Genomic DNA, 17,059 nt, shown 5'->3' on the forward strand with positions numbered 1-17,059 from the left:
ATAGGCACAACTCCTTATTTGTTGGTGTACGGAACTGAGGCCGTAATACCAGCGGAAGTCGAAATTCCGTCCCTCCGAATTGTCGCTGAAGCCGGGATTGATGATGATGAATGGGTAAAAGCTCGATTGGAACAGTTGAGCCTGATAGATGAGAAAAGATTGGCAGCAGTGTGCCATGGTCAGCTGTACCAGAAGAGAATGGCAAGAACATATAATAAGAAGGTGCGCCCCAGGAAGTTTGAAGTAGGGCAGCAGGTATTGAAGAAGATCCTCCCACATCAGGTCGAGGCAAAAGGCAAATTCGCCCCAAATTGGCAAGGGCCTTATATCGTGACCAGAGTATTGTCCAACGGTGCTTTGTGTTTGACAGATGTCGAGGGTAGATGTGTCGACATGGCTATCAATTCAGATGCAGTCAAGAGATATTATGCGTAATTTCTTTAATTATGGCAATTTTTGGTTTATTTGTTTGTATTTGGCATTTGTTGGATAATGAGATGACGGAGGCAATTCTTTCTTCTATCCAAACACTGTTTAACCCTTGCTTCCCCCTTTGAGCCTTAAGTAATTCTTTCATGCCCCTCTTTTGGAATCACTAATGGAAAAGACATGAAAAAAAAAGAGAAAAAGAAAAGAGAAAGAAAATGAAAAGAAGAAAAAAGAAGAAGATAAAATCATAAAAAATACAAAACCGTGGGAACTACGTTTGACCTGATTCCTCAAAGAGGATACGTAGGCGCCTCACGGCTCGGTCATAGTATGCATCATAGTGAATATAGGATGCATAATGTACATAGTGTGCATAATAGGCACAGTGTGCGTAACGCACATAGCGCAACATAAGTGTAAAAAAATAAATTCCCCAAGCAAGAAAACTGGGGCAGAGGTTATGTTTTAAGTTCCAACAAAGGTTTGATTCCAAAAGTTGTAGCACATCACCCATCAAATTATTTTCATTTTTATAGCCTTTCTTTAACTCCACACCAAAACCAACATCAACGTCCAAAAGACCTCCCGATCAATGTTCAAGAGATGTCGAGTCAGGCAAATGAGACCGAGAATAATACACCGATCCCCAGCAAAGAAGAGGATCGTAAGACTGGGAATGAATTGATAGTCAAAGGAATCTCCAGAAGAGAGGGTCGTATCTACAACGCCCCGATTCCTCGAAAGAAATAAAATGAGAGAGTCTTATCGGTGAAAACCTTCACAGGCACCGAGAGGCGATGTAAGATGAGGGATATGAAATGAGAGAGTCTTATTGGTGAAAACCTTCACAGGCACCATAAGGCGCCGGGAGATGAGAGAAAAGAGAGAGTCTCATTAGTGAAAACCCCTCGAAGGGCACTATGAGGCGACAAGACGAATCAACAAAAGCTACCACATTTGCAACAGCATGGACAGTCATTTATCATCCCCAGCAAGTCAGACCATCGGGCAAATCGATTGATACAAATAGGCTGGGTCGGGAATCTATGGTGCACGACATGATCACGAGGACCAGTCATGTCCTCCAGATAAGTTCTTTTGAGTTTCTTCTCCCACCAAAATATTGGTTCAGAAAGATTTTCTCCTTTTTCTATCTTTTATTTCTTTTCCTAAAATGTGTCTTGAAAGGATTTTTCAAAGCTTACTACCAGAAACCGGAGGGGAATTCATCCAATGCAGGATAATACAAACAGTCTTAAAGGCCGATCCCAGGCAATGCAGTGATCGTGCCCGGCAATTTTGGAGGAAGTAAGCTCATAAAGGGAGTGGTTTCGGGAATTAAAAACAGACTCCCACAGCATGTGCTTAAAGAGAAAGCAGAAAAGGGGATTAATTGAAAGCCAATCCCCAGCAGGCTAGAGACCCCCAGCAGGCAACTCTGCCCATTAATCAATTATGGGGACATAGAGCAAGAAAAGGGGAAGAGAGAAAAATCGTTCGCCGGAAAGGCACCCTCTACCACCACGATTAAAACTGACTAAATCCTTTTGTCTGCTGCAGGAGAACAAAGGATTGATAATGGCAGCAAGACGCAACGCCAGGGAAACCACCAAAAACCGGGGCAAATACATTTAAGTTCTAGGTCGCCCACCAGTATAATGCGGGAATACATTTAAGTTCTAGGTCGCCCACCAGTATAATGCGGGAATACATTTAAGTTCTAGGTCACCCACCAGTATAATGCGGGAATACATTTAAGTTCTAGGTCGCCCACCAGTATAATGCGGGAATACATTTAAGTTCTAGGTCGCCCACCAGTATAATGCGGGAATACATTTAAGTTCTAGGTCGCCCACCAGTATAATGCGGGAATACATTTAAGTTCTAGGTCGCCCACCAGTATAATGCGGGAATACATTTAAGTTCTAGGTCGCCCACCAGTATAATGCGGGAATACATTTAAGTTCCAGGTCGCCCACCAGTATAATGTGGGAATACATCTAAGTTCTAGGTCGCCCACCAGTATAATGCGGGAATACATTTAAGTTCTAGGTCGCCCACCAGTATAATGCGGGAATACATTTAAGTTCTAGGCCGCCCACCAGTATAATGCGGGAAATACTTTTAAGTTCTAGGTCGCCCACCAGTATAATGCGGGAATACATTTAAGTTCTAGGTCGCCCACCAGTATAATGCGGGAATACATTTAAGTTCTAGGTCGCCCACCAGTATAATACGGGAATACATTTAAGTTCTAGGTCGCCCACCAGTATAATGCGGGAATACATTTAAGTTCTAGGTCGCCCACCAGTATAATGCGGGAATACATTTAAGTTCTAGGTCGCCCACCAGTATAATGCGGGAATACATTTAAGTTCTAGGTCGCCCACCAGTATAATGCGAGAATACATTTAAGTTCTAGGTCGTCCACCAGCATAATGCGGGAATACATTTATGTTCTAGGTCGCCCACCAGCATAATGCGGGAATACATTTAAGTTCTAGGTCGCCCACCAGTATAATGCGGGAATACATTTAAGTTCTAGGTCGCCCACCAGTATAATGCGGGAATACATTTAAGTTCTAGGTCGCCCACCAGTATAATGCGGGAATACATTTAAGTTCTAGGTCGCCCACCAGTATAATGCGGGAATACTTTTAAGTTCTAGGTCGCCCACCAGTATAATGCGGGAATACATTTAAGTTCTAGGTCGCCCACCAGTATAATGCGGGAATACATTTAAGTTCTAGGTCGCCCACCAGTATAATGCGGGAACACTTTTAAGTTCTAGGTCGCCCACCAATATAATGCGGGAATACTTTTTAGCTCTAGATTTTGGAATCAGTCACCCCACCTGAAGACGGAAGGGTACAACAGAGATCCCCAAACAGGAAACAATAAAATTCCCAGCACCAAGAAGCAGTTTGGGAACGTTATAGCATGCCCAACATAACAATTTTGATGAAAAGCCATACCACCAGAGAAAACAATTGAAAGGCTTGAAGAAGAGGGCATGTTCCCAGCAGATCAAGCGAAGTGATGAAAACTGGCATTCAAACGTTAGTGAAGGACCAGCATCATCTCCCAAAGTCACAAGATAAAGGCATCAGAGGAAAGCGTTAGCCGACAAGAAAGCAAGGCAACAAGAACAAGTTAAAGATGGATGAGATCTCATGATCCTCAGTCTAGCTTAGCTTCTTGTTTTTCCTTTTAGAGCAATGTAACAGGGAGATCGGTTGAGCAGTAGCATCCTGCGGCAGCATGCAACAGCGCACAACGACAGCAAGCACTACAGTCACACGGTAGTCCCAGCTACCAAAATTTCCCGAACTACATTGACCTGATTCCTATTCAGCCCAGGATATGTAGGAAACCTCTGAAGCAAAGGTTCGGTCAAATCTTTTTCAAAAAATGCTTCATACGGAGTATTCGGACGGGCAAAAATCGCTCGCTTTATCTTTGCGCGAAAACCCTTCGTGTCTTCGTGCAAAGAGGGGCAGCTGTAAGCACGTGATTTTTGCTTCACGGACAATCGCTCCAAAAGAAAATAAAAATAGTGACAAATGACTTCGCTGTACAATTTTTCGATCTTTCCGTGACATGGGTTGTTAGTCGTTTGTGGGTCTGTCCATTTTGCATCTAGTCATTATCAAATAAAAATACAAAAAAAAAAAATATGTGTCGTTAAAAGAAAAAAAAATATAAATATATGTGCGTCGTTCGTTCTAGGTTGTGATTTAACTTACTTAAATATTTTTGTGATAATTGTGTGGGAATGTTACATTATTGTTGATGTTAATTTCATTATTTTATTTTTTGTTTAAAAGAAAAAAAAAGAAGAAGAAAAAAAAAAAAAGCAAAAGAGTGAAGGAAAATCGGTTTGGGCCCAAAAAGAAATGAAACAAAGCAGGCCCAAACCAGCACTCAGACCCAGTCCAAATCCAGGCCTGCCCAGGCACCTCCTGAAACGACGCCGTTTCAGGCAAATCAATCTGAGCCGTCCGTCCAGGCCAATCCAACGGCTCAGGATCTTTTTCAACAACCCGTTTTCAAACCCGACCCAATAACCGGTCTGGCCCAACCCCTCACTTAAACCAAACGAACCTGTTTAACTACCAAACGACCCCGTCTCATTTCTCACCATCAGATCCAAGCCGTTGAGATCATCTGATCTAACGGCTCAGATCCAATCAGCCTCCCCATATATAAGCTCGACCCTTCACCCCACGCCCCTATCCGAACCCCCCTTCATCGTCCCCAAGCTCAAACACTGAAACCCCAAACCCTAGCAAGCCGCCCTAGTCTCCCTCGCCATTAAAGCCGGCGGCACGAACGCCGGTGACCACCTCCTAAACACCCTAAGACCCCCTCACTCTCCTAAACATGGATCTGTTACCCTCTTGCCTCGAATCACCTTCCTTCGTCTCGAATCTTCATTTGAAGATTTGAGTCGAACCCGGACCTATGCCAAACCACCCCATCTTCATACCAGACACTCCCCTGACCTTCCTCGTGACCAAACCAAGCTTGGTTTGGTCCGAATCTACCCACAACTCCTAAAAATCCAGATCTGAAAATCCAGACCTTAGAACACATGCACCTAGGGAATCCGGCCGGTTTTGAGAGGGGTTTGAGGTTCAATGGATCTTAACCAAGGTGTTCTCATGTGAGAACACCCTGGTTAAAATTTGTTCGGCCTCAAATGGGCAGAGTTGAGTCAGATTTGGGGTCTGTTTGATTTAAACATTTTTCGGTAAGTTTTTCTTTCCCTTTTCGTTTATATTAACTGTTGATTAAGTCATTAGCATGCTTTGTGGTAATTGTTTGTTATTTTTCTGATAGTTTCTTAATTTCTTTCATCTCTGTAAAGACCTTTTTATTTGGTCGATTGTTTTCTGTGTATGGTTTAAATGTATCCTATGATAAACATGATCGTCAATTAGATTAGTCGTCAAATGAGTTAATTCATATAGGCCCCAGTAATTGAACAAAAGTTGTCTGATACCCTTTAGGTCCCTGAACGTATTGTTTATATGAGCGACTGATTATTACCTGTTATAATTAGTATAGTCGACTCGATAAATGTCGTCGATTAGTTTTCTATAACTAATGAATCGAATGAGCTAATAATGTCGCATGACTAATTGAACCTTGTCACTGACTGAATGCCCCAGCATTGTCTGAAATGAGTTTGTTTGCATTGTAAAAATGACTGAAAAGGTTCAGTCCAGGCAGTCCTGAATTCGAACTTTCATCAGTTCAAAATACCCTGATGATGCAATGGGCAGGGCAGTAATAATCAAGGTTAAGCAGGGGTATTCTGGGGTGTTAAAAAGGACAGAAAGATTAGTTTAAATGAGCTGACAAGTAGGGTACTAATTTAGGATTAAACTAATACCAATGGGGAATAAGACATAAGAGTATGGGGCTTAAAATGAATAAAAAAGGAGCCCATAACTCTTGATTAAAGAAAACCAGGCGTGGGGAACAAAGGGCTGGCACCAAAGATGTTTAGGCATGGGCTTAAAGGGTATGGGCATTCTGCCAATTGGCAGGGCAGGCAGCTTAGCTGCACTAGGTCGATTAGCTTATAAATAGGCCATTTGAGAACTTAAAGGGGGCTGGACTTTTGGTCTTCAGAAAAAGAGAAAAAAAGTGGAATTTTTAGTCTTAAGGCTGGAATTTTAGTCTGAAGAAAGGTCTAGTGAGTTCAAAAGAAAACTGAAAGAACATAATGTGGTTTCCAGTAAACATTGCAACCAAACACTGTCTGAAAGTTGTATAAGAGTGCATTTTGGTCAAGCTGTCTTGGCCAAGTTCTGTTGTTTGCATTGACTGAGCTGTTTATGGTTGTTGAACTGTTGGTGTTGCTGCATTGAACACTCTGTTAGTGCTGTGGTTTCTCTACTCTTTCCTGGGATTGCTCGACTATTTGCTGGTTCTCTTTGTTCTGGGAAGTACTGCTGGTTGTCTGTGGACTGTAGAAAACACTTGTGGTTGTTGGTTGTTGTTGTGTTGTTGCTGTGTGTCTGCTGCTGCTGTGTTTGTTGCATATTACTCAACTGATTACTCACTTTCCTCCTTTCCTTTCTATACCAGGTACACACCTAATACACTGTCAGATGTAGCTGGAAACTTGAGCATGAATGTAAATGAAAAGACCTGAAGGATGTTTTTTATACATAGTTTGTTACTTTAAATATCATGTAATGTAGAAGAATTTTGTTCTTGTTTTGAATGCTGGAAATAGCCTTCAGGCCTAACAACTGTCAACGAATGGTAGTTGAATGTTAGATTGTGTGTATGGGATGGTGATAAGAGTATGCCCAAGGCTGTAGGTTGTATCTCAGATTTAGTGCAATGGTGTAGTATAAGCCTGTAATGTATGCCAAGCATGAAAATCGTACACTATTAGTTAAGTTCTTTCCTTTCCCATAAATTGCCATATAACTGTTAAAACCATGTTTTAAGATAAAGAACACAGGGTTTGCGATCTCAACCTCATGAAGGTCGAGTTCAGGCCAAAACAGGCCAAGCAGGCCTGCTTCGAGCAAGCAGTGGCCCAGATTTGGCCCATCACGCATGGGTTGGATTTGGGCCCGTGATTACTTATTCGACTGACTGTGCACGCAACCTCGTTCCTGATTTTAAGCATTTCAGAATTCTGTTATAAATAACTTGCAAGCATTAATTAACCAGGATTTCTACTGTTTCATTAGTAGAGACAAACGTAATAGAAAAATGTAGTCACTATAGGTTTATCCTTTAAAAATAAAAATGAGACGAGCCTCGCCAAATAAATCATACATCGTCGGGGCCCTCAATAAAATACATAACCATTGACTAGACTTTGGATTTGGCCGTTTAATGAACCTTCACGGCCTCTTCCTAAAATAACAACACGTTAGTCCCTTTAGGATACGCCTTAATAAACCTTACCTTCTTAAACTCGGGTGCACATTTATGTGACCCAAATCCAAATCTCGACGGATTCGAAATGTATTTCTAATCACGGGTACATTGATTGTGACGTGGTTCGAGAGGCATATCCATGACGTCGCAAATTCCTTTTAAAAGTAGAACGAGACGAGCCTCGTCAAACAAAAAATGTACACAGCTGCGGGGCCCTATAACTGTATATATATTAAAACACTTAGAATTCGGGACAGGCCGTTTAGCGAATTTTTCGGCCTTCCCCAAAACAACAATACGCTAGTTGCTTTAGGCGCGTCTTAATAATTTATTCTCCTTAATTCGGGTGCACATTTATGTGACCCAAATCCAAATCTCAACCGAGTCGAAATATGTCAACAACCACGGGTGCATTGATGTAACGTGGTTCGAGATATGTTTTCACGACGTTGCAAGTCTTATAAAATAATAGTAAACGATAAAAGCGGTTTAAAAGTTAAATTTGGCACATAAGTTCACACTTGTATAAAATCAGATAATCAAGCCGAATATAACAGTTGAGCGACCGTGCTAGAACTACGGAACTCGGGAATGCCTAACACCTTCTCCCGGGTTAACAGAATTCCTTATCCGGATTTCTGGTGCGCAGACTGTAATATAGAGTCATTATTTTCCTCGATTCGGGATTAAAATTGGTGACTTGGGACACCCTAAACCTCTCAAGTGGCGACTCTGAAATAAATCAACAAATCCCGTTTCGATTGTCCTTTAATTGGAAAAAACTCCCTTGCACCCCCTCGGGTGCGGAAAAAGGAGGTGTGACAATAGGTACCATATAATAACTGCTGCGGCGTGCAGACCGATCCATATATCGCTGCAGCGTGCAGAAAGATCCATATATATAGTCGACTACGCTCATTCGGGGTGTGCAGACTCCGGAGGGGCTCCTACAACCCAAGCTTATATCGTTGCAGTGTGCAGCCCGATCTAACATATCGCTGCAGCGTGCAACCCGATCCATATACATATATATATATATATATATATATATATATATATATATATATATATATATATATATATTGCTGCGGCTTGCAGCCCGATTCATAAATATATAATCCTCACAACCAGGCCCTCGATCTCTCTCAGTTATTAACCTCACAATCAAACCCTCGGTCTTTCTCAGTCATTAACCTCACAATCACGCCTTCGGCCTCACTCAACCATCAACCTCACAAGCCACTTAAACTTTTAGTAAAATAGGGCGTTCAACTCAAAATATCATTTATAGTATCAAAATTGAGTAAATAAGGCTGAGTTAGGAAATCAATAAATTACAGCATGACTGAGTACAATTATTAAGTCAAAATAGTGAGGAATAGTAGTTAAAAGCCCCATAAGGGTCCAAAACAGTTGGCACGAGGCCCAAATATGGTATTCCGCCCAAAACATAGCAATACTTTCCAAAACACAATGATATCAAACAGTTTTCAATCAAATACGTGATTTAACAGTCGTACGGGACGGACCAAGTCACAATCCCCAGCGGTGCATGACCTCGCGCTCGTCATCTAGCGTGTGTGTCACCTCAAAGTAGCATAACGATATGAAATCCTGGGTTTCATACCCTTAGGACAACATTTACAATCATTACTTACCTCAATCCGGTCCAAACTCTAGCTCGCGATGCCTTTGCTCCTCGAATTGGTCTCCAATTGCTACAAATCTAACCAAAATCATATTCATACCATCAAAATATGCTAAGGGAACAAAGTCCACTCGAAAACAACCAATTTACATCAAAAAACCCAAAATTGGCCAAACCCGACCCCTGGGCCCACGTCTCGAAATTTGATAAAAATCACATCAATAGAATCCTTACACTCTCACGAGTTCATACATACCAAGAACATCAAAATGGGAACTCAAATGACCCCTCAAATTCCCAATTCAAGGTCTTAAATTCCAAGCCCTAAACCCCAAATTTTTGGCTTCAAATCCCACTAATTTCATGTTTAAACAAGTAAGAATCAATATAGAATTGAGTTTTAGGTTCAATAATCTTACCTCAAGGAAGTTCTCTTGAATTCCCTCTTAAATCTCCCCCCAAAAGCTCCAAAACCGACTAAAAAATGGTGAACTATGGCCAAAAATCGCGAAAATGGCTTTTTAAACATTCTGCCAACCGATTTAAATTCCTTCACTGTGATCGCGGAAAGAGCCTCGCGATCGCGAAGTACAATTGATAACTGACCCTATTTAACCTTACGCGATCGCATAAACACACACGCGATCGCGGATAACAAGCTCACTAATTAACGCGAACGCGACTCTCACTACGCGATCGCGTAGAGAAATTCCTTCACTGCACGACTGCTCCAAATCCTTCTTCGCGAACGCAACCTCAGCCACGCATTCGCGATGGCCAACTTGATAGACCCTCGCGATCACAGACCACAATTGGCGATCGCATAAAACAACTTCCCATCTGCCCTCAACAGACCTACGCGATCGCGGCCCCACTCTTGCGATCGCATATAAGGAAACCAACAGAAGAAAAATGCAGCAGCAACGACAGTCTCTTTAAAGCCAAACACACTCCGATAATCGTCCGAAATTCACTCGAGGCCCTCGAGACCTCAACCAAACATGCCAACATATCTTATAACCTCATTCAAACTTGTTCCAACCTTCGGAACGCCCAAAACAACATCAAAACATCAAATCATCATCGGATTCAAGCCTAAGAATTTCAAAAACTTCCGAATTCGATCAAAAAGTCTATCAAACCTCGTCCGAATGACCTGAAATTTTGCACACATGCAACAAATGACACATCGGACCAACTCCAATTTCCGGGATTCCATTCGACCCCGATATCAAAATTTCAATTGCCGACCGGAAAATGCCAAATTTTTAATGTCGCCAATTCAAGCCTAAATCTACCGCGGACTTCCAAAAATACATCCCGGACGTGCTCCCAAGTCCAAAATCACCTAACGGTGCTAACCAAATCATAAAAATTCAAATCCGAGATCGAATACTAAAAAGTCAAAACTTGGTCAAACTTTTCAAATTTAAAGCTTCAAACTAAGAACTGCTCTTCCAAATCCATTCTGATTACCCTGAAGACCAAAATCGACAATTTACATAAGTCATAATACATCACACGGAGCTAGGCATCCCCGAGAACTGGCAAGTGAAGTGCGAATGCTCTAAACGACCGGTCGAGTCGTTACATGAAATTTTTATTTTTATTTTTAATGTAAAAATGAGATATCAATATTTCAAAATTGTTTACGTCTTGCGGGCAAACCTTTTCGAGATTCAAAGATCCCAAAAGTTCAGATAACAATACATTATGCTCTATGCCAGATTTTATTTTATGTTGACTTTTTTTCGAATATTTGATATATTGGATTTTTTAGAAATGAAATTAAATAAAGTATTGTTTTTAGTAAACTTGATTGGACGTATAGAAGATCTATATCTTATTGTTCTACATACAATTTCGTAAACATTCTGTATAGCATCAGTACAAGTCTTGTGATCTATGCTCATTTGGAACTTTCGCAATCTTGTAACTATTTAATGAAGTTGGATTAGGTAAAAGTAAAAGTTGAGTACTGTTTTATTTTGCTAAAAGTAAGAGACATATTTTGATGTAGTAAAAGGAAAGAAAAAAAAAGTGAGAAACTTGAGTTAATTCTTAACGGTGGAATTAGACAAACTTTTACTATTATAATTCTTTTTTTTATTAGTATAAGAGTTAAATGGATCACAATCATTAATCATTTTATGATCCACGTGGCCTGAATCTACTATTGAATACTATTTGAGGTAATAATACTTGACCGGATCTTTTTCCCATTTCATCAACCTTTAACTTTGGTGTAATAAGGATCATATTAAATGCGATAAAAACTTACCGGCAACTTATTATGGTTAGGTGATAATTGAGATAAGAATTAACATTAATTAATTATAACGTAATAATAACAATGTATATGAAGATTTACATCATATATTTATTAGATTTACGCTCCATTACTATAATTAGAATGAGCACGCATTTGTGATATTGTTATAAATATATTATATTATGGATGTTCATTTAATATTCTATTGTAAATAAGTTTTCTCAAGAAGCTTATTTATATGGGACTCCGTCGTAAATATGTTTATGTATTTAGTACGCTATTTAATACAAGCCTCCTGAACAAGCTTATCACTTTGATACCCGGTTATGAATAAACATTACCCATGGTAGAAGATTATCCATACCGGGTATAATAAGCTTATCCTTTCAGTACTCCGTTATGGATAAACATTACCCCCAGTTGAAGATTATCTATACCTGGTACAATGAGCTTATCCTTTCAGTACTCTATTATGGATAAACATTACCCCCAGTAGAAGAATATCTATACCTGATACAATGAGCTTATCCTTTCAGTACTCTGTTATGGATAAACATTACTCTTATTAAAAGATTATCCATATCTAGTATAGTAACAACTTATATAACATTTTTCTTTCTTCTATATATAGAAGAGATTTCAATTCATTATGTATATCAGTTTAAATTCAAATAATATATGAGTTTCTCTGTACTTGACTTTCACTTTACGTCATTATATTTTATAACAGATATTATATTGTGCGGCGTGGACTTTTCTCTTTGACACACAACAGAGTAGTTCGTATGCAAATAAACTTTTCTTTTTACGTCTACTTTTGTAAGGCTGTAAAGCTCCGACAGGGAACTTAATAAAGTCAATTCCATTTGTAACATTTTGACTAACTAAGGGGATCGAGACTTAATCACATGCATATTTCAAAAGTTCGAAACTGAACGGGTTTCTTTTTCTTCAAATACCAAACATATACTATTAATCATTCCTCTATATTGAGTTGAGTAGCCTTTAGCCCTCCTAATATCACAGCTCTATTATTCGTAAATGTTTAGCATCTTTTTGTAAACTTTCTGTATAGTGTCAAAATTATATATCTCCGATTTATAGGCTTGAAGGTCCATTCTAGATCCAAGTCCAGGTGAGATCGAGTTCGAGCCCGATGGACCAACTCAAGCTCGAAGACAGAGTGCAGTACCTGGAGATAGGAGTACGAGGAACACCAAGGCCAAGTATGCTCGACCCTGAAATAGTACCGTTATGAATTTGTAACAGAATGAGCTAGATTCCTGTCACGTCCCCAAGATCATGGCATAAATCCCGGAATAGGATTGTACGATTCCGTATTAGGCGGTTAGACAGTTGTACCAAGAATATTCCTTACTGTAAATAGAAATATACCTTATTTAGGGTTCCCCTATTATACAAAGGGGACCCCAATCATTTGTAACATCATCTAATCATTGAAAAAAATATACTCTCTACTTTTTCGCCTATTGTTCATCAGAATTGTCCTTAGCTCTGTTGTTCTTACTTTACTTTTCTTGCCTAATTGTTCTTATCGCTCTAAACCCACCTCGAGGTCACTAAGCTCGAGGTCACTACTACTGAGTAACACTGGTTTGATTCACTTATTTCTTTCAATTCTATTTCATATTTCTTGATTATTAATTGGTATTGAACTAAATCTCATATCTTTAAAATCACTAATTAAATTTAATTATTACGCGTATTTTTGAGACAAACACTTCCTTTATCACTAAAAATCTTTGAAAATTTTCGTAATTCTGTTCGTGGTGCATAATGTCATGAGCTCCTCACGTATGACTCACAGGTGCCTGAAAAAACTTAATCACATGGATATATATTTAATTTACACAAAGCTTTATGACTTTCTCTAGATTTATATGTTTAATTGGGATAAAAATACATAATAACTAACCATGGTTAAGTGATAAAATGGTGTATAGAAGATATATAATGTATTCATTCATCATTTGGTATAAACATCATGCGTAAGTAAAATTTATCTTGACTTGCAATCTCCTTAAAGTCCATCCAACAATACCACTATGTATGTACATATAATAATCGACAACTTGGTAACAAATAAGAATACACTGTGCATCCAAAATTGTATCTTCACAAAATGAAAGAAAAAAGAATAGTTAGTGAAAACAATGAATAATAGCATTCACATTTTTTGTGATTAATAAGAAGTATATCTATATCATCAGCGCGTTAGATGTAAATCGATGCAGAGCACTTGTTGGAGAAAGTTCCCTTGATATTCATTGGAAGAGATATCTGCAAACGCCCAACGAATAAAATCGAACAAAAAAAATGTTAAAGTTATGAGCCGTTCAAAATATCAATTTAAAATAGAGTTTAAGTAATGTACATTCTAAGAAATTGCATACATATCATAGTATATTAGTTAGAAGGAAAGGGTAATTGATCTTAGGATAGTCGTCCATACCGTACTATATTTTGCTGCTTTCACGCTGTAGATCACTTGATTACTGAGTTTAATATAGTTTTGGTCAATATTTATGGCGCACTCCACGGCCAACTTCAAAAATCGCATGAAGAAATACAATAAGTATTTTGAAAAATCACAATTACTTCAGGAATGTAAAATCTACATACACAGTGATAGTACGAAAAAAAAGTTTATACTACCAAATCGTCTAATAATTATATGTAAACGTCCGTAAAAAAATGAGATTACAACAACAACAAATCCGGTTTAATCTCATATGTGGGGACATCTGGGAGGGTAGTGTGTACGCAGTCTTACCCCTACCCTATAAAGGCAGAGAGATTATTTTCGATAGACCAGAACTAACTCAATGGTCCTTTGGAAAAGTAACAAACCTTCACTTTGGGGAAGTTGACATTGAGAAGTTTCACCTGCGCTGAAACATCACCAAATATGCTTGCCAACGTAACACTTTTTGTTGAACTCTTCTGTTGCAATGAAATGTTAGACAAAATTTGAGTAACGTTCACGCAATAAAATATTACTCGAGTCTCCAATGTTAAGTTATTACTACGAGGAGGTTGATAAAATGCAGGAACTTGAATCATTCCGATCACTACTCCTTCATTAAACACATGAAATCGCGTCGACCTATACCTTATGCCAACTTTGTTAGGATTTTGCGCAATCAGTGTCAGAGAGATGACCGATGAAAGTAGGAGGTCGTCGGAGCCCGAATTATTCAAGACGTCAAGCTTATAAGTTTGCACTTTTAACGTTTGGAATGAGAAAACGGGCTTTTGGGGTTTCAAGCTTAAAACAATTATGGAAGGAATTACCACTACCACAAGGGCTATCAAGAAAAAGAAGATAAAAAGAAAGAAACAGCATTTTCTGAAGGAAAAAGACTGACAATAATATTCTTGAAAACGTGAACGATTAAAAGGTGAAATATCCATGACAGGAAATGAAGCACATCATTTTTGGAATTTTGATACGGTTTAGTTTAATGGGGTTACGTAATTTGTTTTAAAAAAATTTGTGAAGCCTTTAGATGGAAGGAGGAATGTGATGTTTTTCTTTCTAACAATGTCTTACTGATCCTATTCCTTTCTTGAACTTTAAGAAACTCGTAAGTACTTGTTTTCTCTTCACCTCGTTTCTGTGTCGCTTTTTCTGGACTTTCTTAAACGGGAACAGTACGAAACTAGTTATTTTTTCGGGATTTTTACCTATCTATACCATATATCAAAACTTATTACCCTCAATGTTTAAGGTTTGTGTTTATTACATTTAAGCATACCAAATTACCATTTCTATACCATAATTCAAATTAGGGATATAATTAAGGGTTCATTTTTATTAGGCATAATTATAGGACTGTATCTTCCCACTTTCTCTTTCCTTTCATCTCAACTGTTCACAACACACACAAAACTCACGATGCTCCTATGCTTCCTCTCGTTGATCATCCCCAACTGCCCACCATCGTCGAAGAATATCATATTTTCAGATTCACAAGAAAATTTTAAATTCTTTGATCGAACCACTTGAATTCCCACTGGAAATAATAATGGCAGAGAGTTCGAAATTCTTTGACCTCTTTTTTTTTGGCAGTGGTTGAAGGTTACTGGTTAACACTGTCGATTGAAACTCGAAGAAGAAGAGAAGAAGAAGAAGAAGAAGACATATTTCCAGAATTTGTAGATATTTTGTAGTCAAATTGTAGTCAAATTAGAAAAATTGTAGATAAATTGTAGACTGTTTTTTGCAGAAGATTTTGTAGAAGCTTTAGTCGTTTTGGATTTGTGAAAACAGAAAATAATGCATCTACAATCAGAATACAAATAATCTACAATTTATCTACAAGATATCTACAAAATAGATACATTGAATTTTAATATCCAAATTCTCATTTCAATTGTAGCATAATTGGCATTTTCGACATAATTGTAGAAGATTTGTAGAAGTTTTAGTCTTCCCAATCTACAATTCATCTACAATTTATCTACAATATATCTACAATTCTACAATTTAACTACAATTTATCTACAATTTCTGGAAATACGTCTTCTTCTTCTTCTTCTTCTTCTTCGAGTTTCAATCTAAAATTCAGTCAAAACCAAGTCTAATCTTCACCAAAACCCCTCAAAATTGAGATATAAACTCCTAAACATATTCCGAATTATTTACAACAACACCCAATCCAAACAAATAATGATTTTTGAAAACCCAAATTTGAATTCAAAGCTTTCAAGCTTTTTAATGGCTATCAATGGTGGAAAATATATGGAAGAACAGATGAAGATGAAGATGAAGAACAGAAATCTCCTTTCCGTTTGATTGCTAGAGCTTCAGTAGCTTGCGTTTTTTGAGAATTGTAGTTGAGTGAGAGAAGAGAGATCTCTTTCCGTTGAGGAAGGAGAGAATTACGCAGCAATTCGAATTTAATGTTGACAGAATCACACGCAGATCTGGTGCCTTCATTTTAGCGCATTTTTATGGCAAAATCTATCTATTTTTGGATTGGTATATAATTTGTAGTAAAGTGTGAACTACACGGGTAAATAACAAATTATGAACATTTTTGGTAATAAGATTTGATATATGGTATAGATAGGTAAAAATCCCTATTATTCCGCCACCTTTGCTAAGGCCTAAGAGGTTAGGCAATGGGCTGGGCCAGGAAGCCAGAGTGAGAAACAATTGAATTGGGCTTAGGTTGGGCCCTCGTGTTAGAGAAATCGGAAAAAAACATCGTATACCCACCTATAGAATCTCTTTTCTCTATATGCCTAAGTTTGGAATTTACATAGGAAATCCTTAATTAATTACTTCGTATATCCCAATTAGTGATATACAGAATTGTGACTGTCACACCTCCTTTTGCGCGCCCGCGAGGGTGAAGGAGTTTTTTCCAATTAAAGGACAATCAAAACGGGATTTGTTTATTTATTTCAGAGTCGCCACTTGGGAGTTTTAGGGTGTCCCAAGTCACCGGTTTAATCCCGAATCGAGGAAAAGAATGACTTTGTTTAACAGTCCGCGAACCAGAAATCCGGATAAGGAATTCTGTTAACCCGGGAGAAGGTGTTAGGCATTCCCGAGTTCCGTGGTTCTAGCACGGTCGCTCAACTGTCATATTTGGCTTGATTATCTGATTTAATACATGTTGAACCTATGTGCGAATTTTAACTTTTAACCGCTTTTATCATTACTATTATTTTTATCAAGAATTGCAACATCGTGGAAACACGTCTCGAACCACGTCACATCAATGCACCCGTGGTTGTTGGCACATTTCAACTCTGTTGAGATTTGG

The 17,059-nt window shown here is 38.5% G+C and overlaps 1 protein-coding gene across 2 annotated transcripts; it reads right to left on the reverse strand.

Annotated features, from left to right (window-relative positions):
• Nucleotides 1-13,359: 13,359 nt before the first annotated feature.
• LOC104224257 (uncharacterized) lies at nt 13,360-14,733 on the reverse strand. 2 transcript variants are annotated; one of them, XR_011405916.1, is made up of 4 exons: nt 14,395-14,733; nt 14,133-14,225; nt 13,735-13,827; nt 13,360-13,562 (listed from the first exon to the last, which is right to left on the reverse strand). XR_011405916.1 is itself a non-coding variant. In XM_009775867.2 (3 exons), exons 1-3 carry the CDS (start codon nt 14,694-14,696, stop codon nt 13,497-13,499), a joined length of 723 nt encoding a protein of 240 aa, XP_009774169.1. In that variant the 5' UTR covers nt 14,697-14,700; the 3' UTR covers nt 13,422-13,496. The 2 variants fall into 2 exon arrangements, 1 of the variants encoding a protein (XP_009774169.1); XM_009775867.2 differs by having other exon boundaries at nt 13,422-13,562; nt 14,133-14,700.
• Nucleotides 14,734-17,059: the final 2,326 nt, after the last annotated feature.

This window comes from Nicotiana sylvestris, chromosome 3 (assembly GCF_000393655.2).
Source record: "Nicotiana sylvestris chromosome 3, ASM39365v2, whole genome shotgun sequence".
In the NCBI taxonomy this organism is placed as follows: Eukaryota; Viridiplantae; Streptophyta; class Magnoliopsida; order Solanales; family Solanaceae; genus Nicotiana; species Nicotiana sylvestris.

What these genes read in the sequence shown, in the direction of transcription:
- LOC104224257 (XM_009775867.2), bottom strand. Translation starts at nt 14,696, where the DNA reads ATGGATATTTCACCTTTTAATCGTTCACGTTTTCAAGAATATTATTGT. An exon ending in TCAACTTCCCCAAAGTGAAG is followed by an intron (nt 13,828 to 14,132) that starts GTTTGTTACTTT and finishes CGATTTTTGAAG; the next exon opens with TTGGCCGTGGAGTGCGCCAT. An exon ending in AAGCAGCAAAATATAGTACG is followed by an intron (nt 13,563 to 13,734) that starts GTATGGACGACT and finishes GGGCGTTTGCAG; the next exon opens with ATATCTCTTCCAATGAATAT.